At 41.4% G+C, this 27,500-nt stretch overlaps 2 protein-coding genes across 4 annotated transcripts in view; both read left to right on the top strand.

Annotated features, from left to right (window-relative positions):
• The first annotated feature begins 197 nt into the window (after positions 1-197).
• On the top strand, positions 198-23,029 carry mms22l (MMS22-like, DNA repair protein). 2 transcript variants are annotated; one of them, XM_017496444.3, is made up of 25 exons: positions 198-312; positions 2,410-2,595; positions 2,782-2,907; positions 3,004-3,056; positions 3,373-3,460; positions 3,721-3,898; positions 4,622-4,715; positions 4,992-5,122; positions 5,325-5,438; positions 6,349-6,510; positions 8,027-8,089; positions 8,397-8,516; positions 8,611-8,840; positions 10,132-10,629; positions 13,500-13,666; positions 13,849-13,999; positions 14,817-14,941; positions 16,305-16,447; positions 16,562-16,718; positions 17,008-17,174; positions 17,327-17,538; positions 17,887-18,053; positions 21,695-21,791; positions 21,932-22,099; positions 22,833-23,029. In XM_017496444.3, exons 2-25 carry the CDS (start codon positions 2,414-2,416, stop codon positions 22,906-22,908), a joined length of 3,669 nt encoding a protein of 1,222 aa, XP_017351933.2. In that variant the 5' UTR covers positions 198-312; positions 2,410-2,413; the 3' UTR covers positions 22,909-23,029. The 2 variants fall into 2 exon arrangements, with proteins under 2 accessions (XP_017351933.2, XP_017351931.2); XM_017496442.3 differs by having other exon boundaries at positions 8,024-8,089.
• A 2,590-nt stretch (positions 23,030-25,619) lies between these two features.
• LOC108280884 (calcium homeostasis modulator protein 5) overlaps positions 25,620-27,500 on the top strand; it is an 8,094-nt gene continuing 6,213 nt past the window's right edge. Inside the window, exon 1 of one of the 2 annotated variants that reach the window (XM_053673675.1) lies at positions 25,620-26,381. In XM_053673675.1, the coding sequence (XP_053529650.1) occupies positions 26,083-26,381 (299 nt within the window). In that variant the 5' untranslated portion in view covers positions 25,620-26,082. The remainder of the gene's footprint in view (positions 26,382-27,500) is intronic. The other variant, XM_017496377.3, reaches the window with a different exon arrangement.

Below are 27,500 nucleotides of genomic sequence, written 5' to 3'. Positions count from 1 at the left end.
TTGTATTTAATTATAAACCAAAACGACGGGCAATCTCTCTGCTCTCACTACTAAAATTCATTCTGAAGCTCTTCCGCGATGTGACGCTTTACGCCACGCCCCTTTTGAAAACTTTGCGCTAATCACAGGCCCACTTTTGGTGGTTGTATTTGCATACGGGCTCACACTGGCTCAACTCTGTGAAGAACCTTTGGGCCAACCACAGGCTGAGTTTGGGTCGATACATTTGCATACGCATGCGTACTGCGCGCGCTTCTGAAGCGCGGTATTTCTGTATTCAGATGAAAGCCTCGAGTTGTCAACATTGCAGAGGTAAAGTAAATTATTTACATTTTGTGTTGGGGTAATATATCATTTAGATAAGTAAAAGTCTTTTTTTTTATACTAACCGGGTTGTTCAAACTCATGTGAAATGTCGCACAATGGCAGTTTCTTCTTTCAGTTTAGCTGACGAGAAGCTAGCTAGGTAAACAAATGGCTAAGTTATCTTTCAGACTGATTCCCAACTGGAACTCTTGTATTAATACAGGACACTATATATACTGTTTAAACACTATTCTATACATCCCGTTTATATATGGACTTAAACTTTTGTCCTATTCTCTGTGTAGTGTGCTTACATAACCAGTCGACATCTGAATCCCAAAAGGCTCTTTACTGGGAGTGTAGTGTACTAGAAATGAGATAAACATGGCCTGTATAATGCCCATACAGTGCATAAGTATTCACCCCCCTTGAACCTTTCACCATTTTGTAGAACTGGAAGTGAAGTAGGCTTAATTTGGGTTATTTGCCATGAATCTGTGCAAAAGAAAGTGTATAGGTGGAGTGGGCTCTATATAGTTGATAATTCATGTAATTTAGTTGAATGGAGTCGACCTATGTGCAGTAAAAGTGTCACGTGATCTCAAAATAAAATACAGCTGTTACTGGGAGACCCCAGAGTTGTGTTTGTTTGTTTGTTTGTTTGTTTGTTCATTTAGGGAACATATCTAAACAAAAAAACAGAATCATAAAGAAAGAATATGGCAGAACCGTGAGGTGGAGGGAGACACCAGTCCCTCCAGGGTCGCAGAAACTAAAGCAAAATCAATCAAACTCCGCAATATTCGGAGGAGCTCGCAATTTTTCAAAATTACTGCAGATCTGGGCCGAGACGCGTCATGTGATGTCATCATGACGTGCTTTCGTCCAAAGCCAGTACAAAAACATTTTAGATTCCCAAACATTAAATGTTACAGAAAAATGATTGTATGTCAGTAAATAAAGCAGTGTTTTATGTAAAGCAGCGTAATTGACTTTTTCATTTACTATTGTTTACTGCTCTTTACGATATTTTTATTATTATTTTTTAAAATAAAAGACTTTGCACAGAACTGTGAGTGTGTGTATAATATATATATATATATATATATATATGTATATATATATGTATGTATATGTATATACACACACACACATTTATATATAATATTTAAAATGATCTCTCCTCTTTTTAGTAAGCACCTAATGTTATTCATACTGTGATCAAAAAAATCAATGGGACCTTTTTTTTTTTTTAATGTTTTATTAAATCCTTGAATTAAAAGGATTCATGAGAAGGAAATTGACATTTGTTTACAATAAAAGGGTGAAATCAAGCTAAATGTCTCACAGGATGGAGTTGGAATCGATCGGCTGCCTTCCTTTCAAAGGCACCAAAGTCATTTTTCTTTTTGCTCGTACGTGAGCTTTTGTTTGGCCAAGTCGAATTCATGACGTTCGTTGTTTATGTTGAGCAGCACTTCAGTCTCTGTATTTAATACAACTATAAATATAATGACCATCATAGGAACGAAATCTCATTGCAAGGGTTGGGCTCAGATATGTCGAGAACGAATCCTGTAAAAGAAAAATTAATTAATAAATAAACAATTTTTAAAAAAAATCACTTTTCTTTAAAATTACAACTGAGACATTCCAGTGTTTATCTATGTGAGAAATTCTGAAATGGAATAGTTTTATTTTTCTTGCAATTTAAGTTCTTGCTTTTATAGAAAAATAGTCACTATTTATTATGTTCACCTATTTATTAGATTTATTATGATTGTTCCTTTAACAGCACATCTAAACATGTTTTATTCTGCTTATTCCACAGCATATTTATTTACTTATTAATCAGTGACGTCATGCGTTTTCTTTTTTTTTTTTCTTTTTTTACTGTTTATAGTCTTCGAGGGAATTTATTTCCTGTTACCACATGATAGCGGTTATAAACCGTCCATCTATAAACAGCTATAAATAGTCATTTTCCCTTAATAGCTAAAACATGCTATTTATTAATATTGTTGAAGAATAATAGATCCTTTTAAAAAGCGATTAAAACGTGCTTGTTTTATTCTGAGGAAGAAATGTTTTTTGTGCCTGCAGTAAAATGGACGACGAGTTCAGTCAGTCCCTTACTCCGCCCGTCTCTCCTTTCATGGACTCGGTGGAGGAGCTCGGTGACTCGTCCCTCTCTCGGCCGCCGTGCTTCTCCTGCGCTTTTGAAAAAGGAAGAGAAGAAACGCGAGCTCTGTCGTCAGACAGCTACATCAGCCGAGGCGTCCTAAAGAGGTACGAGAACACTAAACATTTCACCTCGATCGTAAACGTCTCAATGTTGCAGCTGTAAACTGATTTGTTGCCTAAAAGAAGCCCCGTTATAACCCGTGCTATTACACTATCGAATAATAAGGATCAGCTGAAGACTGGTGTCTATAAAGAAATCGATAAATATAAATAATTTCCCGTCTCCTCCAGGTCGATTTTGAAGTTAGATCCGGCTCCCGCGGACTTCGAAGTCGACACTGTGGATTTGTTCGGCTTCTCCTGGGTGACGGAGACGGCGTTGCTGGAGTCGACTCAGCTTCTGTTTGGCTTGTTCAGGTGAGCGCAGATTGTGTGCATGTGTGCGTGGGTGATTTGTGCGACTGCCATGCCGTCAGCTGTGTCTTAATTTCTCAGTCTGTTCACTCTTTCCAGACAAAAAGTCTTCAGGTTGGAAACTCTGGTTCAGTCTAGCTCGCATGATTTTGGTAAGCAGAATTATACTTATTTGACAGTTTTATCACATACACTTCCATAGAGGTTGCTTTGTAAGTGTACAGTAACTGTCTGTCGTCCATTTCTTGCCATGCACAATGTGCCCGTCCTCCTGGTATGAGTGTATTACGCATGGCAGTTTTACAGATGTTTTAATGAATAAAGCAGTACCTCTTTCACTGGAAATGAAGAAAGCTGATGCCGTGTCTCCTTCACTGGGACTGACAAGAATCATGGTGTATGGATGATTATTAGAAGTCTGTCGGTTTTAAGAATGGAGTCATTAATGTTTTTCATCTCCTCTTTCAGGTCAAGCGAGTAGCCTTCATTACGAAGCAGAAGAGCTGAGGCAGCAGTGTGTGCTCTTTCTCACCTACGTCAAAGTCTTTATTCACAGGTAAAGCTTCATATCCATACAGGTACAGTTACGAACAGGTAGCTCTATCATTGGACTAATTTGTTAAACCGCTAGCGGTGTCTCTTTCTGTAGTGTAAAACAAAAAGATTGTCCGTATTTAACTCTCTATGCTGCATGAAGTATTACATTTGCATCAAAAAAGTTTTATTTATTTTTTTTTAATGGATTTTACTTACTTGAATTAGAATTTGCTCAATCAGCTTGTCTTTAAAGTCATGTGCTCTTGCTGTTGTCCTCAGGTTTGTGGAGGAACCTGATCCGCTGGCGGAAGAGTTCTCCTCCTCATTCTCACAGATGGAGGCGCAGTTTCCCTCCGCTTTAGTGGAGCAGCTGTTCAGCGTCACGCTGCTCATTGGCCGACTTAAAGATTTACCAGCGAATGTCCAAAGCGTTTTCACCATCCATCACCAGGGAAAGGTACACAACTTTATCTTCTTAATAAAACGAAATGAAATCTGTTTGCTGAGCATGGTTTTCGCTAGCTAATATCCAAGGCTAAGGATTTAGATTAGCAAGTATTCATTAAGTCTTTTATGTTTAAAGAAAGGCACGGTAACAATGTGAATGAGACAAATATTAAGAATATCAACCTTTCCTTATTATTCTGCAATTTCCTAACAATAACAAAATTACTTGACTACTAACTGAACATCCATGAGTGTTCAAAACATCATAATTACTGAATATTTCCAACAGTACAGTGTTAATGTGAAATCTTCTCATAAACACATTGAATGCAGCTTTATAGACCTGTACTGTGTCACACTCTGAAGAACAAGCTATGTTCCCTCTTACACATACCTGAGCTCACAGACGCCCGTGATTGGCTAGTGTTGCTGTGATTGACAGGGAAGAGTAAGTGTTTAATCCCTCCTAGTCGTGTTTTTCTCCCTTATTTCCCGACCACGGACGGCTGCGAGTCGAGCTCGTGGTCTCTGAACGATAGGGTTAGTTTTCGTTTGACGTCCCCGAATGCTTCGTCGGGCTTTCAGATGAGTGTGTTGATATTTGTATGTAGCTCATGCGCTGATTTACCTCCTAGCTATCGAATATACCTTTCTCTTCCTCAGCAGCTCTTCATATATTTTAGGATTTCAGGGCTTTGGTGAAAGACATTCACTGCTTCATTTCCTTCTTCAGCTTTTCCCTCCATCATGGCATTTATTGCACCTTCATTTGGACGTCCACTGGGCCATACTGGAGATCCTGCACATTTTCGGACAGAAAATGACGGGTAATTTATCAAACTTTGGTGAACGTGATGCTATCATGGCTAGAAATAATATGAATCCCTGTGTGGTGAGTGCGACTGTCCTTCTGGAGTCATTCTACCAAAAGAACCCTAGCTTATTTCATACCAGATATCTTAACGATTAAGAAATCGAACCCAGTCTCTGCTAATATTGTCTTCACAGTTGAAGAGACGAAAGATGCCTGTCTAGGTAGCATCCTTCTGATGGATCCCAGTGGCCGGTGTCAGTAATCTGAAATGCGCCTAATCTCTCCACAGGTCAAGTTGTGTATGCACGTCGGTTTGTTGATCTGACAGGGGAAACTCTCACCAACGTCAGCCTGTTCGAAGATCACCTCAACAACCTGCTGTGTGACCTCATTACTCTAGCCATGAACAAGTACAGCAAGGTATATAAGGGGAAGTGTGTGTTTACAGTTTAGTTGAGCAAGTTACTGTCATTGAGGTAAAAGTTGTGTCATTGGATGCCTCTGCCTTTCTGTGTGTTGGTTCTCTTCATTTATTTATTTATTTATTTATTTATTTTTAAACAAACCTGATACTTTTTGTGTATGTACATGCATGAAAATCTATCTCCTTCTGTTGCTTAAGGTGAGACCGACCGAGGCAGTGATGAGCCATCATTATCAATGTGTGTGCACTAAAGAAATGTGGATTCTCCTTATCCACTTTCTGGAACACAGGAGTAAAACTCTACACACACAGGTACACACACACACACACACACACACACACGCATACATGCATGCGACACACTTACATCATTCAGCTTGCTGATATTCAGGTCTTATTGATTCCAGCAATGTTCTGGACAGCAGACTGATCATTTCTGCAGAGGAATTTGTAGTGTACCTGTGTCCCCCCCCATCATACCTGCAGCACTATTTTGATTTTGTTAACTTTAGTCAGTAATGTAAGGCCGTACCGGTCACTAAAATCCGTAAACAAGAATTTCTCACGCCTCTTGAGAATTCATCGTTGGTAGGCTCATTTTCCAGTGCTGAATTAACCACTAGAATGGATCGTGGCAGCGTGTTGCAGGCTGCCCTGCTGTCTCTTTAATAAGCTTCAGCTGGTTCCGAATACAGCAACCTGCGCCCTATCAGGAAAAGCAAGCTACAGCATATTAACCCACTCGTATTCGCTCAGCATTGTGTGCATGTTAAGTTGCGTATCGAGTACAAAGCCATGCTTATTACGATTATTTAAGCTTTTATATAATGTTCCAGAAAACGACGGTTTTAAATCCAGATCAATGTATAAATATGCTTGCATAGTCTGATTTTTAACTATTATTATGTGACGCACGGAAATGTGCTATATCAATATTAATGACGATCGCACATCACGAGTTATGTGTCATATTGAATGCTCTTGGGATCTCTGAGCACCAGCCAATCACAATACTTTGAAACGTGTTGAGAGAACTGCAGCCAGTCGAATACCCCAGCGATCTCCACAACAATGCTTTAATAAACTATTTTTTCCCCATTGTCGAGGTGCTCCTGCTTCTGTCCTTTATAGCCAGGTATCTGGTGTAGACGAAGGGACTGGGAAAAGCCCATGCTGACTTTCTAACAGTAACCTCGTCATGTACTGTGTGGTGTTTTGGCAGTCGTTTTGGGGCTATGTGAACGCACTGCTCGACTCCATCCTGAAGGGGGCGCCGTCAGGAGTTGCGGCACACTGTAAAGACGTGCTCGGCTTCACATGGTGGCTGATCACACACCTCGCACAGCTTGGAATGTACAACCGTAACGGAGTTCTTCAAAATGAGGTGAAACATGGACCGGTTGATGAATATTAACTATCTATATAATGTTAATTACCCAGTTGTTTGCAGAATATTATTATTATTATTGTTCTAATAGACTATTACAACAGCTGCATGTTTAAGATAAACTTAATTGTTTGTCTGAATAATCTTTTTGTTATAAAGAATGCCACAGTTGACTTTTTATCAGTTTATAGTTGCACTTAATTTTGTAGAATGTCCTTAAAAACAAGTTAGCTCCTGTTATCACTTACGTTATAACAGCTATAAACAGTTGTTCATTCACCAGCCTCTCTTTTCTCCCCCCTCTCTCTCTCTCTCGAAATTAATAAGATGTACAATAACAGTGCTTTCCATGTTAACGAGAAATCAGAAAGTGCAAAAGGTTCTCTCTCCTGTAGACTGTCCTGTGGCAAGAAACTTACTGACTGTTACAAAGCACCGACACCGGAGTCTCCTTTCATAAACGTTAAATAAAGTTTCACGACAGAAAACATAACGTATTAAAAAGAGCGCATTAATGTAAACCTGTGATTTGAAGCACTACTGACCGAGGCGCTGTTATAGAAAATTCGTCAACACCTGACCAATCAGAATCGAGAATTCATCAGCGCTGTGGTGCAATGTTGTATAACATATAAGCAATAGCCGACACACGTTCTGTGGCGTCACAGCAATTTGTGAAGAAATGGTACATGGACCGAATACAGTATACAGTACCGTTCAAAAGTTTAGACACACTCATTCTTTATTTTTATTCATCTTTTCCCCACATTTTCGAATAATTATAAAGTCGTCAAAACTCTGGAGTAACACAAATGGAGCTATGGGGATTATGTCATGATGATAAATCCGAAATAAATCAAAATAATTTAATATTTTTTAATATCCAAAGTAGACGCCCTTTTCGCCTAGAATTTCAGAAATGTATTCTTGGCGTTTTCGCAACCGATTTCTTGAAGAATAGACCTGAGATGATTTTTAAACAGTATTAAAGGAGTTCCCACCTGCGCTGGACACTTATCAGCTGCTGTTCTGAATATTTTGCTCCGAATTGTCCGTTTAAAATGTTAGTTGAAATGAATACGTTGGCACAGTTATATTTTGTCTACAACACCGATTTCAAACATTTAATCACACACCTTCAGATCAAAAGCTTTTTATGGTCATGAGAAACATTTCAGTCGAGTGTCCACAAACTTTTGACTGTGTATGTATGTGTATATATAAGTAATGCTATTACAAATCACTTATAATATAGCACTCTTTTCTCTATATACAGTAACTGCACTATATATGGTATAATAGTGGCATGTAAACCCTTTATAGTGCACTATATGTCCAAAAGGGAGCCATTCTCCATATATCTACTGCCTTTACACTCTACGTATGCCATGTGACACAATGTTTTGAAATCATTGTCATTTTGACCATTATCATCATGTTTTATGGTTTTTATTTGCATGAAACTTCATAAATGATTATATACGCCAATAAAAGGTTTTCATTTGTATAGCAGAAACAGTTGGATGACAACTGGAGTTTTGTGTGCAACCTGCTGAAGTCCAGCTGTGACGTGAAGGTGTGTTTATGCGCTCTTGCAGTCCGACACCTCTCGTATGTAATCGCATTAAAAGTTTGAATTGTCATGTATAGGTTTTGACCTTGTCATGTGATGTACAATTTACATCCTCGACATCGTCTGTAATTTGGCGCTGTGGTCCTGTTGGTTACAGTGGCATTGGGCCTATAACACAGGCTTTTCTAATCTGAATAACAACATGTATTTGGTTATGGAATGTCAGCAAAACAAGCATTCATCATCACTGTGGTATGTGCGCTTATTATGCACCAAATATACATTGAGGGTGGTGTTTGTGTGTGTCCAGGCTGCGGTTCAGGAGGAGCAGATGCGGATGTATGTGCACTGCTGTCTGACTCTCAGTATGGTCTGGGTACCCAGCCTCAGGGCCATAAACACACTTTGGGATTTTTTCAGCAAAAACCTGGTGTGTCACAAAAGTTTCCTTAGTGTTTCATCAACTTTTTTTAGTTTATGTTTTTTGTTTTTGTTTTTAATTGTCTTTGTGGGAATGTCTGCAGAATGGATCGTTCTCAGTGCCGTGGTTAGGTGTGTCTGGATTGGCCAGCATTGGCTCCACCCCACTGGCTCTTTTGGAACAAGCCAAGAGCTGCTGTAGCCCTGCCCCGCTGAACTCCGCTAACCACGCCCACCTCTACAGCTCCACAAACTCCTTCCTTATTTTCCTGCGGATGCTCGCGCTGCACTTGAAGCAAGAGAGCGGCGACCCCTGGAGGCAGATCAAGGGCAGGTCTGTGAGTGAGTGAGTGTGTGTGTGTGTGTGTGTGTGTGTGTGTGTGTTTGGAATGGAATAAATCTGCATAATGACTTCCTGCTGTTTGGAACGTGAAACACACACGAAGGCTAATTAGCTAACGAGCGTGGCAGTTAATTCTCCTTAACGAAGACGCTCGCTTCTCCAGCAGCACCGGGGCGGGAGCCGAGCTGGTCAGGATCCAACACACACTCGTACACACATATACACACACTCCGAGCCTGCGGCAGAGCGTGGGTCGGGGTTTGTGCATGCGTGCGTGCGTGTGTGTGTGTTTGTGGCATTAATAAGGCCAGCAGGGAGAGTGTGTTCAGCTCTGACTCTAGAATCTGAAGCATCTGTTCATCTGTGGAGAAAAGCTGTTTGGGATAAACAAACAAACAAACAGATAAACAAAAAAAATGTGCAGGTGGGGGGAAAAACAAACAATGATTATGATGTTTCTCATTCAATGTCTGGCAAAGTCAAAGGGGTAAATATATGGTTCTAATGTCCTTGTACTTCTTATATAATTTCACTAGAGTTCCGAGTGATGAAGGCTGCTTATTGAGCCGTGGACTGTTGATGGACATGAGCTTCCATGCTGTGCGCTCTCGGCGTATTCAGAGCTGCCAGGTCGTTTGTAGCGTTTGTGTTTGAAACGTTCTTTACTACACTAAATAAAACAATCATGTCCTGAATCAGATTTGGTATAACTATGGGAAAGATGACTAGTCAACTCTTTTATTTAACTGGCCTGTTACGTGCAAGTGGACGTGCGAGAGTTGACGTAGTGTTTGATAAGTGATGGAATAAAACAGTCAGTGGTAGTGCACTCGGTCTGTTCGGACCCTGTGGCGTGTGTCAGCATCTGTGGGGGTCCATATTGATTTCTAGCCCCCTCCCAAAGCGGCAGTGAGGAATGTGTGTTTCTGTGTGAATGTTTGTGCGTGTATGTAGAGCTACAGCAGTGTGTCTCACTGTTTCTGACATTTAACATGATCTTTAAAGCCATTTAACCCTGCTGCCCTGGAGGATCTCACACACACACACACACACACACACACACACATCATCTCTCCATCCTAGACACATTTTCACACTCTGTCACACTTTCTTTTTTTTTCTTTTTTTTTTTTGCTATTTTCTCTTTCTCCCCTTTCTTGTCTCTCTCTTTCTTTTCACCCCTTTCCATTTTCCTTTTCCCTGTACAATACTATATGTCTCCCTGCCAGTCTCACTGTTTGTGTGTGTGTGTGTGTGTCTCTCTCTCTGTCTTTCCTTGTAGAATCTACTCCAAGTTCCATGAGCGTCGTATGGCCGAGCTGTCCGAGAGCGGACTACATCACTTCCTGCTCCTCTTCCTGGTTCTGTCGCTCCGAGCCGATCTGGAGGACGCCACAGGCCGGGCCTTTGATCTTTTGGCCCTACGGTTGCCTGCGGCGACCGCAGTGATGTCATGGCGGGGTCGTTTGGCTTTGCTTCTCGGATTCGTGGAGCGTGGCGTGGACGTGGGCGGGGCTGCCACAAGAATCTCCGCCTCCTTCAGCAGTGCTGCACGAGAGTTTTACCTTAAGACTACGCCCGTGCCGAGGAGGACAGAGCTATGGCGCCTTATCTCCGCCTACTTGGAAGGTGTGGGCCAGGTGTGGCAAAGCAGCGCCACCTTGTGTCTGTCTGAGGAGAAGCTGATTAACGAAGGGTTCGGCCTGCTGCTGCCTGCCTGTGGCGCTAAAGAGCTTGACACGGTGCTCGACTTCCTACAGATGGCACTGACGCAGTTACGGTGAGCACACACACACAAACACAATTAACACACACGTACAGAGACAGAGTGTTTGTATGCAAAAGGACCAGAATGGACTGTGTGGTAAGAAAGGGAGGGGGGTTACTGTAGGGTCGACACCTGCGGGTGTTTGTTGTCGAGGTAATTATTTGTGTCTGTCGTGTCTTATTTTTATTTGAGTGCTGATCAGTCAATTAGTGAGAATCTGATCAGCAGCTGCAGGACGGGTCGCACAGACAACTCGACCCCTCACACGGTCAGTCCCGAAAAGGAATGTGATGAGCACCATTAGTGTCTGGCCCTTGGTCGGAGGCAGGTGCTTCAATCATCGGTCAAATTTTCTTTCCACACTCGCTAATCAAGCTAACGATTTCAGAAGCCCACGTTATACTCCGCCCCCTTAATTACGCATTAATTGCGTCAGTGCTAATGCATTCATCATAACGATAGAGACTTCATTTGTACGAGCGCTTGGAATAGTGGAGAGCATTTTACAAACCGGGTCAGTATGATGAGCCCCGGCTGTGCTCCGGGATCTCTTAATGCGCCAACGAGATGCCGGTTCACTACGGTCAGCGGGAGGAGCTCCGAATTTCTGCTCTGAGTCTTTAAGTCCAGATCGCATACTAGATACTACACCATATTTGTTGACTAGTACTGTAGGACGAAGTCTGAGGGGATCATAAAGCTTTGCTTGCTAAACACTTCGCAGTCATATATTAATATTATAGTCTAAGCAGTAGATGCATCATTAGTCACTTTGGTTATTTACTGGGATGCATCAGCACATCCACATCTATAGGAAAGGACCAGGTTTGAAGGCTACTTGTTCTGAATCTCACGTGTCATACAAATCTTAGCAAGACACGAGTGGTCGTGAACATAATTGAGCTTTTAAACTTTGTGTGATGTAATGCCTCTTCCCCTGCCTATTTTTATTTCTTTCTTTTATTGGGGTTTTTCCGGTAACAAAGAGCTGGTTTTCAAAACATTATGTCACTATAGGTTTCACCGAAGGACACAGAGGACAAGAAAAAGGGTTCACGAGGCCCCGTTTGACAAAGTAAGGGCGAGTTCAACCTCAAACAATCGATCCCATGGCTAGATTGAACGATTAGCAAATGAATTAGCTGCTCCTCCATTGTATGTAACTAGCGAGTCGCGTGTTCGCTTCGTCATATTTTAGAGCTTTTTATCGGTTGCACGTGGCGTAAAAAGGTTGGCGTAAGTTGAATTTGAGTGAAGTTTTGAGCGCAGCAGCCTCAGCGCTTCCTGCCACCGTCGACAAAACACCAACTGTTGAAATATCGTTTGGACGAACAGTGTTTATCACTGCAGTACAGTTCTGGAGACTTGAAGAATCTATGGCAAGGCATATCGTAGCTCTTCTGGTTACCTCGTAATGGCTCACCACCTTACTAATGCACTTCATGTCGGGTTTTCCTTTAATTTGTCCCCCCATGGTGGATATTTTACTGAGCCCATTTACGGAAGGCTACCAGCAAAGCAGCATTTAGTGGACTAAAGGTACAATTCGACAGAAACGATTATCATCCAAGATAAAACTTGAACATAAATGAAGTGCATTTACTTACACCTATACTACTACTACTACTACTACTAATACTAATACTACTATTAATAATAATAATAATAATAATAATAATAATAATAATAATAATAATAATAATAGTAGTAGTAATAAAGAGTAGCTTTTACCAGTGCGCTGTGTGTGTTGGAGTGTGTGGTTGTTTATGTACCATCACCAAGGGAAGGATTAAGAGGGGTCTCAGGTGGTGTGTTGGGGGTTGGGGGGGTTTCTGCACTGTGGAGGGATTAAGAAGCATGTGTGTAGTGAGGGATTAAGAGGGCTGTGTGTGCATGTGTAGGGCTGGTGGATGTGAAAGGGCCATTCCAGCGCAGTAAACGGGTCTAATGAATTCAGGCGATAATCGATTGGCTGAAAAGGCTCAGAGGTGTGTGTATCTGTGCGCGTGTGAGATGCTCGCCTTCTTGCTTTGAGGCTGAATGACAACACGGGAGGATCATCTCCGCTCTAAACGAGATTACAGATCCTTCAGCTGCTTAGTCACACTAATGCTTAACCATCCAGAGCGACAGGATGGAAAAATAAAGCGTAAAATGCCCTGTTGTATCTTCTACGCTGTCCTGCTAGCCTCTCGTAACTGTTGGACAGAAAGAGAAACGAATAAACCAAATGAAGTGTATTGTTAAACACCAAACATTATTGCAAAATCAGCATAGGAGCTAAGTAGGATCTCACTTAATTATCTAGTCAGCTGGGAGGAAATGTTTATTTCTAAACGACACCGAGTAAAGAAAACACACGAAAATCTAACATTCAAGAAATTTTGTTTCGGGGGGAAAAATGAGTGTGGGTGTGAGAGATTCGTATAACTTGCGAGCGATTATTATGCACAAGTTTTCAGTGTCAACCACTTATTAATATTTATCATACCACAGCGCTGTTGGATTCTCAGTTTGGATTGGTCAGAGGCTGCTTTTTAAACGGCATCTCTGGCAGTTCCGGTAGTAATTGAAATCAAAGATTTATATTAATATGCTCGTTCCAGTATGTTATAACAGGAACCAGTTTGTCTCACAGAAGTTCCACAACATTAAATCTAACTATGAATGGATAAAACGTACGATGTGGTGTTTATTCTCGGGAGCAAACAGACGCAACTGTGCTGAGTACTCGTACCATAATTTATTTATTTCATTTTTTTTAAACGTGCTGTCTGGTTGTACGATTATCATAATGTGAATTATTTGTGCCAGCACATGTTCATGTTTATACTGTATGTATAAATGACGCTGGTTGTGTGTCTGCCTGTTTTGCGCTGCAGGAGGGTGCAGCAGTGTTCTCAATGTGCCGGTGCAGCTCTTCCTCTCGGTGTGGTTAAAGAGCGCCACCTGGCTGTGGCTGTCACTCTGTGGACTCACTTCTTGCCGTTCCTGCGCACACTGAGAATGTCTCAGACTCCGCCAGAAGAGCTGGCGCACGCCGCTGCAGGTCAGATCTCTGTGAATCTCTGATGTGGTATAACGTGATGTGCACTACTATGGAAGCTTTCATTTGGAGTATGTGATGAAAGGCAGCATGAGGCCAGCTGTCTTGTGTCTTGTGCCAGTTGCGGTCACTGATGAAAAATGTATGAAAAATATGGTGTCTTCATCTCTTTCTTGTTCTCCCAGGTTTCACTCTGTTAGCATTGGATTTGCCTAACTCCGCCCCTCAGGATCTTCAGCCCCGCCCACTCCTGGCCATGATTCAGTGTTTTGGTTGGGATGAGATGCTTCGGCCCCTACTGGTGACGCGCTACCTCAACAACCTGCTGCAGAATGAGTACGTGCCATCTTTCTTCCCTTTTTTTTTTATTTCTTTCCTTTCATTATTTTCTTCTGTCTATTTCTTTCTTCCTTTCATTCCTGTCCTATCTTTTCTTTACTTTTCCTTTCCTGCCTTCTTTCATTCCTTCTGTCTTTTCTTTCTTGCTTTCTTACCTTCCTTTCTTTACTCACTTCTTTCCTTCCTGTCGTTCTTGCTTTCCTTCCTTTTTTCTTTCTTTCCTTTCATTCTTTTCCTTTCTTTTCTTTTGACCTTTCTTTCCTTACTGTTTTTAAAACTTTCTGTCCTTCTGTATGTTCCTCTCTTGCTTTCTTCCTTTCATTCTTTTCTTTTTTTACTGTTCCTTTCCTGTCTTCTTTCCTTCCTTTTTCCTTTCTTTCCTTTCATTCTTTTCCTGTCTTTTCTTTTTTCCTTTCTTTCCTCACTCCTTAAACATTCTTTCCTTCTGCCCATTTCTCTTTCCTTCCTTCCTTTCCTGTCTTTTCTTTTTTAATTTTCCTTTCCAGCTTTCTTACCTTCCTTTCGTTCCTTTAATGTTTTTTCCTTTCATTCCTTCTGTCTGTTTCTCTTTCTTGCTTTCATCCTTTTATTCCTTTCCTGACTAAGTTCTTTTTTTCTTTTTTCATTTGCTTCTGCCCTTTCTCCCCTTTCCTGCATTCTTTCCTTTCCTCCTTCATTTGTTTCATTCCTTTCCTTTCTTTTCCCCTTCTTTGTTTCATTCCTTTCCTTTCCTTTCTTCCAGTTTTCCTTTTAAATCTTTGGGGTTTTTTTCTCTCTGTTGCTTAATTTTGGTGTGGGTGTGTGTGTTCTGTAGGGAGCTAGTGCATAAGATGTGCTCTGCTGGTGACTCAGCCCAGGCTCTCTGTGTGAGAGCATGGATTCGCTGTATCGTACAGCAGCATCAACACAACAACACTGACACACACAACAGCAGAACAGGTACACAGCAAGTTTCTGTCCTTTTGGGAGAGGGAGAATAGTTGATTCCTTGATTCATTATATGTGATTCTTCTTCAATGCACAAAGCATCATAATAGGCTTATCAAAAAAATTTTATATCATGGAAAAGTTCATTTTATTTCCCCTAATTTAATTCAAAAAGTAGAACTTTTCTAGATTCATCATACATAAAGTGAAATATTTCAAGCCTTTTTTTGTTGTTGTTTTAATCTCGATTACGGCGTACAGTTCATGGGAATCAAAAATCCAGTGTCTTAAAATATACGAATAAAGAATTTATGATACAGAAATGTCGATCTGAGAAGAGTTCTAATCAGCGAATTAACTCAAAACACCTGCAGAGGTTTCCTGAGGCTTTAATCTCTCAGTCTGGTTCAGTACACAACCACGATCATGGGGAGGATGAAAGTAAATTGTGCATTTCATTTGGAAATCAAGGTTCCAGAGTCTGGAGGAAGAGTGGAGAAGAACAGAATCCCAAGTTGCTTGAAGTCCAGTGTGAAGTTTCTACAGTCAAGTGATGATTTGAGGTGCCATGTCATCTGCTGGTGTTGGTCCAGTGTGTTTTCTCAGGTCGAGAGTCGATACAGCATCTACCAGGAGATTTTTAGAGCACTTCATGCTTCCATGTGCTGACTAGCTTTTTGGAGATGCTGATTTCCTTTTCCAGCAGGACTTGGCACCTGCTCACAGTGCCAAAACTATTAGTAACTGGTTTGCCGACCATGGTGTTACTGTGTTTGATTGTCCAGTTGACTCGCCTGACCCGAACCCCATAGAGAATCTATGAGAGACACCAGACCCGACAATACTGACGAGCTGAAGGCCGCTATCAAAGCAACCTGGGCTTCCAGAACAAACACCTCAGCAGTGCCACATGCTGATCGCCTCCATGCCACGCCATATTGATGCAGAAATTCGTGCAAAAGGAACCACGACCAAGTATTGAGTGCATAAATTAACATATTTTCAGAAGGTCGACATTTCTGTATTCTAAATTCTTTATTCTAATATTTTGTGATACTGGATTTTTGGTTTCCATGAGCTGTAAGGTTTGTTTTCCATAGCTGAGGTTAAGGTTTAGCTAGTTAGTTTGCTGTAGCTGTGGGTGGAGATTAAAAAAAAAAAAAAATCCCCCCCTCATGTTTTGGGAATTTCGTTCAAACACGGATGCTCCGCCCCTCACATCATCTCATATCAGCTGGTTACATCACTATGTTCTGTCACATGTTTAAGTGATCTATACAGTATAACCTCTTTAAACTGAAAACAGTGTGACACTGTTCCGCCTTCCCATTGTGAAACCGGCCTGGTATTTCTGTATGGGTGTGTGTGGGTATAGACAGGACTTTAGAGGAGCAGTTAGCTGAGATGACCTCACTAATCCTAAGACTACCAGAAGTGGAGTCGCTGCTTCAGAGAGCCGGACTGAACACTAACGCTGCTATGCAAGAATCTAAAGCTGCCCTGACCTTGTTTATAAAGGTGCACACACACACACACACACACACACACACACACACACACACACACACACACACCCATATTTAAATTCATTACAGTTAGTTCTTTAAGGTTCATTTTTGAATTTGTGTGTAGTGTGTAGGTCGTGTGTATTGTGGGCTGCAGCAGCAGGCTGAGCGTGTGTCTCTGGTCTGTAAAGCGCTGGAGTATGTAGGAGACATCATGAAGTTCATCAAACCCAACCTTCTGAACAAGAGCACAGAGGGGCTACACATCACCTACTGGACACTTGGTGTGGCACATTACACATTACACACTACACACTGTAGTATATGCTTTAAGACCCCAAGCATTTCATTGAATTACAAATAAGCCAATACTCCACATAACAGACACATTATGCTTTAGATTTGTCTCCATGCCAAAAGCTATAGCCAAACTTCTTCATGCTTAACCTTCACCCACTTGATATGATGCAAATACACGATTGTAGTATTTACATTGCGTTGTTAAACTGATCTCACACACACACACACACACGCTGTCTTTCCTCTAATTGTGTACTGTGCATGTGTTCCCAGGGTGTGTGGTTAAGCACTGGAGCCCCCTTCTAGCCACATCTAAAGCTCAGTCCCTTCTCCTGCGCATCATAGACGTCCTGCTGCTTCCACATTCCCTGCTGCAGGATAAAGCGCCACCTCCTCAGCTGATCTCCGCTATTCGGGACACACTGCCACTCTACCTACAAGTCTGTGTATATGTATTATGCTGCCGTTTTTTAGTTGTTGTTGTTGTTTTGTTGTTGTTAGTGTGTGTTCAGGTTCTCTGTACAGTGTGTGTTGATTTATATGCTTGAGGTTTGCTCTACAGTCCGTTAAACATGCGTGTTTGTGTTTTCAGGGTCTCTCTGTAGCAGTCGGCGTGTCTCAAACGCAGGTGTCGTATCTCAAGCAGCAGCTGCGTAGCGTCATCACTCAGTACCTGAGCCGTTTCCTGCCAGTCACGCCCACCATCGGAGCAGTAGCCAATCATCCGGTGCTGATGGCTGGGTGTGAGGCCATACCCACAGCACGTGGGGCTGCGCTGAGGAGGACCATCCTACAGGCACTCAGGTTTAAAATAATAATAATAAAGTCTCTAATTTACATATCACTTTTATGCATACAGTTGGAGCAAATGAGTGAGTGTGCCATGAAGAACTGTTTTTCCTCTTTATACAGTTATCTCAATGCATTTTTCAATCATTTTTATTTCTGAAACAAGACTCTGCCGAGATCTACAGTGTGAGAAAGATGGAAAAAATAATTGACTGACAGAGAGAGAAGCAGAAAGACAGAAATAGCAGGAGAGACTCAAACTTGTGGACCTGACAGTTCAGAAAATCATATTCCATAAAGACTGACATATCTATCTCTCTCTCTCTCTCTCTCTCTCTTTCACACACACTCATATCTCTGTAGAGAAAACTTCCTGCATTTCAGAGGCCACGCCCCTCCTCCTCGACTGGCAGCCGTCCTCATGTTCCTATTGGAGCTCCTGAGACGTAATAATGACTCTGACCCCACCCTCCTCACTGTGCCCCTCAGACATGTGCTGCGCTGCGTGATGCTCGTTAATGAACCTCAAGGTGGAACACACACACACACACACACATATAAAACACTCTACCACTGACACAATGCCTGTTCAGAGAACCACCGTTTTCTGGTTTAAGAGCTTTAGACAATACACAATAGTCCAAACAATGTAGTGTGCGCATTTATGCATTCCTCAAACCTTCAACCAGAACCACAAGTTTCAGTCTGTTCCCAGAACACTCATTATTGAAGCTAAAATATGTAAAAAAAAATAAAAGCTTATCCAAACAAACCCACAAAAAAGAGGGGGGAAAACCCCTAATCTAACATTAGAACGGAATCAGATATCGAATCTACAATAACATGGCGTCAACGATAATTAAAAGGTTCCGAGGTTCCTTAATTCGGTCGTTTTTGAAGGCAGCGTACGTGTATGGCATCAGTGCATCAGCCAAACTGTAAAAAAATAAAAATAAAATGTTGGTTAAAAACTCCAGGGGAAAAAAGGAACAGCGATACATTTTGCTTTCAAAGATCGTTTCACCTTTAGAGATACCTTTTGTAGGTATCGCTAAAATGCCCAAGACAAGGCATCTGCTTTCTGATTCTGGTACATGAGTTCATCCACTTCAAATTGAAAGTAACAGAGAGAGAAACGAGAAACATAAGGGAAACAAAACAGTGTTATCATGATTTTTGTTTATTTTCTGATTCTTTTGTTTATTTTCTTATTGCAAGAGTATTTCATTTCATCCACAAAGAGCTGGTTTGGCTGCAAGTTTGGCTTCAGTACAGCCAGACATACCTGACAGTCATTTGAGGACCAAGAGCAACTCGTTCCTTAAGTGGAAAAAAGGTGTGACTCCTAGTGTGCTTGGAATGAAAGCCTGCAGGCACGCCGGCCCTGAGCAGATAACGCCGGTTTTACACTGTGCAATTATAGGGATATTTTAAGGTTAATACTTGCCACACTGTATGAGTTGGCCCTAATAAAATCTTGGAAATTAATCCTCAAAAATTCTGATACAGGCTTGGGAAGGAATCCTTGGAAATCCTAAAAATAATAATCTAGTAACAGACATGCAATTACGTTTCTCATTTACGTCAGATTATATGTCGGATTATATGATGAAGCTCTAAAGAGAGAACTGAAGGGGAAAAATACATTTCAAAGTCAGTTCAATGACACTACCATATTTGTATCTGTCGTGAGAGTTTTGTCATCCTACGCTGCCCTGGTCTTGGATATTAGACAAGCTTCATAGCAGTGCTCCCAAGTACTGACACTCAGTACGTTTACATGGACGACAATAATCCGATATTAACCCGATTAAGACGATACTCTGATTAAGAAACCATCATGTAAACAGTGATTATTGAAAGTCATACTCAAAGTAAACACACATCGTATTAAGATATGTGGCGTATTCCTGTTTTAGTCGCATTATCGACGAGTATTACTGACATATACACACCTTAATCACACTATTATCGTCGTGTGGGAGTTTTCACTGCAGTGTGCGACAGGACACGTACACACACGACAGCGCTCAACCATTTGACGGCAAACAAGAGAGCACGGCTGGGTCCGAAACCGCGTACTTGCCTGCTATATAGTAGGTGAAATAATACATGTGTGTATATATATATGCATATATATAGTTGGTAAGTATGCGGTTTGGGACGCAGCCCACGGCTTTAAGCAGTCGTCTATATGCACGTATATGACAAATAATTTACTGCACTTGAAGCTTTCGTAAAATTAACAGTAAAAACACCCAGAACTGTACACGGTGCCATAACGAAGACGAATTGTACGTCGATACGTGAAATTCTGGAGGGAACGTCGGACGGCGTGGCGTGGGGACGTAATGACGTGTGCCGTTAATCGCTCTATGTTCTATAACATGTAAAATTTGAACATGAAAGGAATATTCTAAAACCAGCTCATGTAAACACCTGAATCACAATATTGTCTTATTCAGAATAAGGTCAATAATTAGATTACTGCTGATTATCCATGTAAACGTAGTCACTGACAGAACTTTGTTGTTGGTAACAGTAGCACTAAATCAGCCACCAGTGAGCATGTCACATTATGTTGTATGTTGTTTCTCACAACCAAATGATTATTATACAATGTGCGATATCTGTTATCTACATCAAGCTCAGGCTTTAAAATCATAGTGTGAGACCCGCTGACATGTGAGTGTCATTACTTTATTTGTACCACAAGAGGGCACCAGACAAAAGTTTAACACAACCTTCTCAGAGTCCTCCGGCGTTCACCACAACAATGCAAGGAATGTGCCGAGGCATTCTTGGTAATTCGCCCCAATAAACGGCTCCACGTTTGCACATTTCAGACTAAAGATGAGTTAAGAGACTTTTTCATTTGCCACAAAAGTTAAGCTTTAACTTAATATCATACAGTATTACTCAACGAATTGAACATGTGCATTCGCATTCTTAAAGCCCCCATGAATTTACATTCATAATAAGCTCCTACTATTATTCATAAGTTCTGCTGTAAATTTAAAATAGACTGAAAAAGACATACAGGTGTTAAAGGTGTCTACAAAAAGAAAAGCATCATCAGTCTCATTTAAAAGGTTTCATTTATTACATTAAGAAAAAAAAATACAGTGTCAATGATACAGTGGGGCAGTGGTGGCTTTGCGGTTAAGGCTCTGGTTACTGATCAGAAGGTCGGCAGTTCAAGCCCCAGCACTGCAAACCTGCCACTGTTGGGCACTTGAGCAAGGCCCTTAACCCTCTCTGCTCCACGGGCACTGTATCATGGCTGACCCTGTGTTCTGACCCCAGCTTCCTGACATGCTGGGGTATGTGAAGAAACGAATTTCACTGTGCTGTAATGTATATGTGATCAATAAAGACTCATTATCATTATACAGTCCCCTCTCAAAGTATTGGAACAGCAAGGCCAGTTCTGTTGTTTTCCGTATACCATGAAGACATTTTGGGTTCGAGATCAGTTGAGCGTGCATTTCACCTCCTGAAGAGGAGACCCCCCCCCCCCCCACACACACACACACACACACACACACACAAACAATGCAACAGTTTGGTGATGTCAGTGGGTCACTGGTTTGATGCGAGCAAGGGATACTAAGCCACCAAATAGCAAGTACAATTTACTTTAAGACTATTTGTTCCTATACTTTTGCTCACCTAAAATTTGGGTGGCCTGCCATGTTTAAAGATGTTTAACACATCTAGATGAAAATGTCAGGAAATGCAAGCTGAAATTCTGATCTATCGTCTCGTATTCATCTTTTGATCTCAACCCCAAATGTCTTCAATGGATTGCGAAAACGGTAGAGTTGGTCTTGCTGCTCCAGTACTTTCGGAGGGGGACTGTATATTTTTGATATTTACGATATTTTTGTCATGTGGCCTCCAATTTAGCTGGTTAGTTAAGCCACGTTTAGAGTCTGTTAAGATTTGGTGTGAGCTGAGGTGTGGAAATCCAGAAAAGGAAAGTCATCAGGAAGTCGAAAGAAAGGTCATCATACAGAATCGAATAACGGCTGTCATACCCTGGGCGACTGAATCAGGATGTAGTGATATTTTGATGTCAGTTATATGGTGTTCTTTCATATGATTTAAAGCACACAAAGAAGGCACGTCTTCTAAAATGTACATATGTATATATGTTTGTGTTTGTTAGTGAAGAAGCTGAGTACAGAAAGTGTGCAGCTAATCGTGGAGAGATGTTCCTCTGCAGCCAGAGAGGAACCGTGCGAACAGCTCATCACAGTTCTCAGGTGCGAACCTGATGTATAGCGTGTCGGCTTTGCCAGGAAGTATACTACGGTACTAAAATGTGTGTGGTATACTAGTATAGGTAGACTGCAATGTGGGACTTGGAATGTAAATGTCTCGTGCCTATATCGTGTGTTCCCAGAGCGTTTGTGGAGGAGAGCGAGGGTGTGTATGAGCTGCAGATGTACAGCGCCTTGGAGACGGTGGCCATCCTCAGTCCCTTGGCTGTGTCGACTCTGATTCCAATTCTCTCGCAGAGTTTACGAAACACCGAGCAGAAGAGAGGAATCGGAAAAAACACATCTCTCAGGTATTGGTCATAAGATGATGAACTGATATTTATTGAACCTGATATTTATATGATACCTCATTTATTGAACAGATACAAACGAACGTATTCGAACCTTCGTGACTCGGCGTCGAATCGTGTAATCAGTGTGTTACTACGATTTATATACGGATCATGCTGTCAGGTTTAAATTGCTTCTTCGTCATTTCAGTTGCTCACGCAAATTTTAATGACAGCTCGGTCGTCTCGTAGGAACGATTTTGAAAGAAAGCAGTCCAAAATAAATCCATGAATAATATAACTTCGATTAGCCATTTAATTAGGATGAACGAAACGGCACCCTATAAAAGGAGGAAGAGATCGTGTGCGTCTGTTGTAGACAGCGCTCTGCGGTGGCCGAGCTGCATTACTGGAAGATTTAGCGCACGCTTAGTAGGAGCTCTTTCACCATTTAGTTGTCATTTTCAGCTTTCTGTGAGCCTTGCCTTTATGTTTTGTGGGCATGGCTAAAAGCAAGTCAGCGATAGCGAATGCTTTTGGTAATGTACGGTGATCTACGCGAGTACAAAAAATTTTTCATTTGGGTTGGCCTATGAAAACATTTATGAACAACTTTACTGAAAGACTGATAAATGAGGAACAAGGGTCATCAACATTTATAATCAGAAGACCCCAGTGTTGGACTGGTATCAGTAAGGATTGGAATGAGTCAGTTACAGTTTACAGATACAGTTGCTTGGTCTCTGTGTTTCAGAAACGCCTACAGGACTCTTCTGGCACTGTTGGGAGATGCTGGTCAGGCTGAAATGATCGTTCTAGAAGAAGACTAATCTGTTACCCTTTGTCCTCTGCTCTGATTGTAAATATTGTACATAACATTTAAATTGTACATCTCATGGTTTGTATCTGGAGCTTTTTCAATAAATTTGGACACTTGTTTCGCTGTAATAATTACAGATGTATTTTTTAGGGGGGCAGGTGTAGAGAAGAATTGTAAGGATAACAACGTTGTAGAGGCTTAATGATGACATCTGAGACCATAATAATTGCATTCCTGCCCAACCACCCCCCTCCCCCCATGCCCCATGTGTCTCTGACTTTTATACTTCAACATTTCTATGCATGTTACACCGTTAATTGCGTGTATATACTATAGAAACAACTTTTTCTTTTTTAATTGCTTTGAAAAAATCTTAGATTTCAGAAGAATAGTCTGTTCACTGATCATTATAAATTATTGGTCTTGTAGGTTTTCCCAGTTCATAACAGTGGTCTTCGCTGTCGCAGTTCAAAGATGAATCATGATGTGCCAGGATGACTCGTGTTTCATATTGACTCTGTCCATTAGTGTCTGTAAATTAACACTGAAAGCTTTTATTGATTCTGAGGGCTGGAGACTGCATTCACTGGTTATTGTATCCGTCATACACACCAAATCGGGGATTTAAACCCTCCCAAAGCAGCGACTCGTGACCACAGTGGGGCAGGACGACATCCATAACAATATGGCCTCAAACGAAGTTAAATCAGGAGATTATCATGCTTGCTGATGCTATAGGCTCCTATATAGTGAATGTGTAAAGTAACCCCATAATGGTTAGCTGAGAATTCTCATCCAGCAAAAAGTCTATTTATTAGAATTAATTCTTAGAATTATTTATTAGAATTAATAAAACGAGATCGATATGGTCACTGAGTATTAAAGCGAGCCTGTCATTAACCGTCCTGTTTACTGATCCTCCACTGCTGAAAATCTTCACAGAGTAAGCATTGGGCACAAAAAAAAAAAATGAATGAGCAAATCAGTGGTACAATCAAATAACACATTTTTTTTTAAAGCATTAGTCACTCAAAAGAGTTAACTGGTATTTTAACAGAATTTAAAATGGTATTGTCACTGTTGTGTACACTAACACTTTTATTAGATATACCCAGCTCATGCTCTTCCATGCACAGTTTGGGATCATCATTACAAGTTATTCCTGCCAGTTTCTCAACACAGCAGGAAGCCTAGCAATGCTGCTCCATTTGATACACTCGTACCAATCCATCCGTCCACTCACGCACACACTACCATATCAGTGTTACTGCTGGACTGGTCCTGTGGTCGGTTTTCACTGCTGAACATTACAGAAGAGAGAAATTTGCATAACGTTTACATACGTTTGGCTGGTCTACCCAGAGCGACTTAGTCGTGGTTTGTATTCTCCATCAAACACATCTTTGTGCTAGTACAAATAGGTCAGGGATTAAGAGTAGCTTTTTATTTATTTATTTATTTATTTATTTATTTATTTATTTAAAAAGTAGGTGCCCATTTAAGTGCTTGTTAAAGAGAGAGGTCTTTATTCTTCATATAATAATGATACAGTTCCACTTGCAGTTAGTAATGTAATTACTAGGCTATAGTCTGTAATGCTTTTCATGCTTCTTTTCATGCATCCGTGTTTGAAGTAGCCCTGTAGGGTAATTTTCTTTCACTACAACGATGGTTGGGCTGAAAACCCATTGAGTGTCTAGAAAGCTGCAGTGGAATCAAAGAAACATCTTGAAATATGAGAGCACATACAGTTTAGAAGGAGTAGAAATGATTTTCTATCAGAACTATGCTAATCTGACTCCTACCTCCTGCACTTTTGTAAAGTGATTAATGGAAATGGAATGAAGTGAAAATGTGGTAATAAATGAATAATACATGTACATTATCTATCAAGTCCACATCTTGCTACTTATCAGTGCTCAAGTAAATGGTCTGCACTTATATAGCGCTTTTATCCAAAGCGCTTTACATTGATTCTCATTCACCCATTCACACACACACACACACACACACACTCTCACACCAATGCTAGCAGAGGTGCCATGCAAGGCGCTAACTTGCCATCGGGAGCAACTTGGGGTTCAGTGTCATGTCGGCATGTGGAGTCACGTGGGCCAGGAATCGAACCGACAACCCGCTCTACCACCTGAGCCACATCCGCCCCAGGTGAGTTAGCTTCACCTTACTGGAAGTTTCATGAAGGCTAATAGCATCACAAAAACCACAAATGACCAGTTTGCCTCTGCCGGAAGGTTACAACTTGGCAGTGGGTGGATATTTGAACAAGACAATAAGTTAAACGTGAAATTATGCAACGATCTTCTCAAACTTTCAAACTCAGGATTTAGACACTGCCGAAAACCGGTCCGAATTTAATGCAAAAACCAAAGAGCTTGAAATGTTCTGAATGGAGGAGTGAACCCATGTTCTACATGTCACTCAAACCTTGTTGGACATGCACTTGTATGTCGTAAAGGTGTAACTTTGGAAGTTTCAGCATACATACGCAACTTTTTTGTTGGGTCCCTCAGGATCTTAGTCCTGATATCTCTGTATAGACATGTCTGTCATTTCGAAAGGCATGAACTGACATGACTTGTGCTTCACTCACACATGCAAACATCTTTAACATCACAGCACAATGCCGGGCTCAGCTCTGTAACCGCGCGCGCACACTGAACCACACCCTTAACACAAATGCATGGGCGCGCGCACACACACACACACTCACTCTCACTGATCTGCACAAACTCGTTTGTTTTTTTGTTCTTTTGTTGCACTGCTGAGGAAATTATAAGTAACCAAAGTCAATACTCGTAAGTGAAACCGCGCAATTCTGCATGCTATTGGGCTGTAATTAGCCATGGCGGCGCGCGCTTGGTTAATGTTGTGTGTTGGCTGACAGGAAGTGCAAAACCAGATGAGCCGGTCTGCTGGAGAAGGAACAACAAACTGGGAGGAGTTCGAGAGAGAAAGAGAGAGAGATTTTTTACAGGGAGGAGAGTTTAGGGGGAAAACAAACGGAAAGAAAGGAACGAAACACAATAAGAGCCGCGCGCGCATCTCATTTCGGGAGTTTTAGGGTTGTTTATTTGTTTGTTTTTACGTCAGATTTCCAGCCACAGAATTGCAATAGTGTTTCCCAACTTAAATTCTTCTCTCAGGTATCCTGAACACCTCCTGTATGATTCCCGCGTCTCTGAAAACCACGATGGACTCCCTCAATGCCGTCGTGCGCTTCTTCACCAATCAGAAGACTAAAATCGGATATGGCATCATGGCCATCGCTACCATCGGCGGAGAGAGGATCTTCACGCTTTTATCCTTCCAGTGTCCATGCAACGTAAACCAGAACATGGTCTACGGGCTCACGTACCTGCTCGGACCGGCGCTCGTGCTCTTTACCGTCGGCCTTTTCCTGAGCACGCGCCTGTGGCGCCTCTACACGGGCTGCTGCCTCAACCCCAGAAAACTCTGTCCTAGGTAAGGAGATCCTTAGGGCACAAAATAAATAGTTCTCAGGTCATGTTTAACCCAGGAATAGATATTGTTAGGAAATGGCTGGCACAAATGTAGAAGAATTGTATAGAATGTCTTTGTATGCTGTAGCATTACAATTTCCCTTCACTGGAAACAAGAGGCCCAGACATGTTCCAGCATGGTTATGTCCCTGGTTACAAATTCAGATATTCAAGCAAGGTTGAAGTGGAAGAACTCGAGTATCCTAAAGAGAACCCTGACCTCAATCCCACTGAACACCTTTGGGATGAACTGGAACACCAACTGCACCTCAGGTCTCCTCACCAAACATCAGTGAATGACATCACTAATGGTCTTGCCGCTGAATTCCCCTCAGCTACGATCCGAAATCTAATGGAAAGCCTTCACAGAAGAGTGGAGGATATTATAAGAGGAAAGGCGGACTAAATCTGGAATGGGGTGTTCAACAAGCCCATATGGGTGTGATGGTCAGGTCAACAAACTTTTGGCCTTAAAGTGTAGATGGATGGATGGATGGATGGATGGATGTACTTTATTGATCCACAAAGGGAAATCTGTGTAAAAAGTTAACACAAAGTAAACAAAAGGTTAGCAGAAACGTCCCGGTTTATTTGAGAGTAAAACATATTTCTCCACCGATTTTAACTGAACCTTTTAACAGGCGTCTCAATTACATGTTTACAAATATTTCTAATTATAATACCAATATAAAGTGTTCATAGATTCGTCTCAATGGATTTTTCCTGACGAGTGTTTTTGATGTAACACATCCACAATGGGGTGTTTCCAGTTTTTGAAATATCACCTGCACTACTCTTCGTTCATCAAGTTACCAAGGTAACACGTCAACAATTAGTACAAAGATAAAACACATGCCTCATTTCTGACTTTGTGACATGATGAAGGTATAATATTACGGTCATGCTCCTGTATTTGTGTATGAGTGTTCAAACGTGTTACCGCACGGTCACTTGGTCACTAAACCGAAGTGACTTAGCAGGAGTTCACTGCAAGTTGTCCGTCAGCTGTGAGCTCGATTTATCAGCAAATTCATGAGCATACTCTTTTAACAAGATAAGAGAAGATATCGGTTTTACAGTT

Source organism: Ictalurus punctatus, chromosome 20, assembly GCF_001660625.3.
Source record: "Ictalurus punctatus breed USDA103 chromosome 20, Coco_2.0, whole genome shotgun sequence".
In the NCBI taxonomy this organism is placed as follows: domain Eukaryota; kingdom Metazoa; phylum Chordata; class Actinopteri; order Siluriformes; family Ictaluridae; genus Ictalurus; species Ictalurus punctatus.
This window is presented reverse-complemented; position numbering and strand designations above follow the sequence as displayed.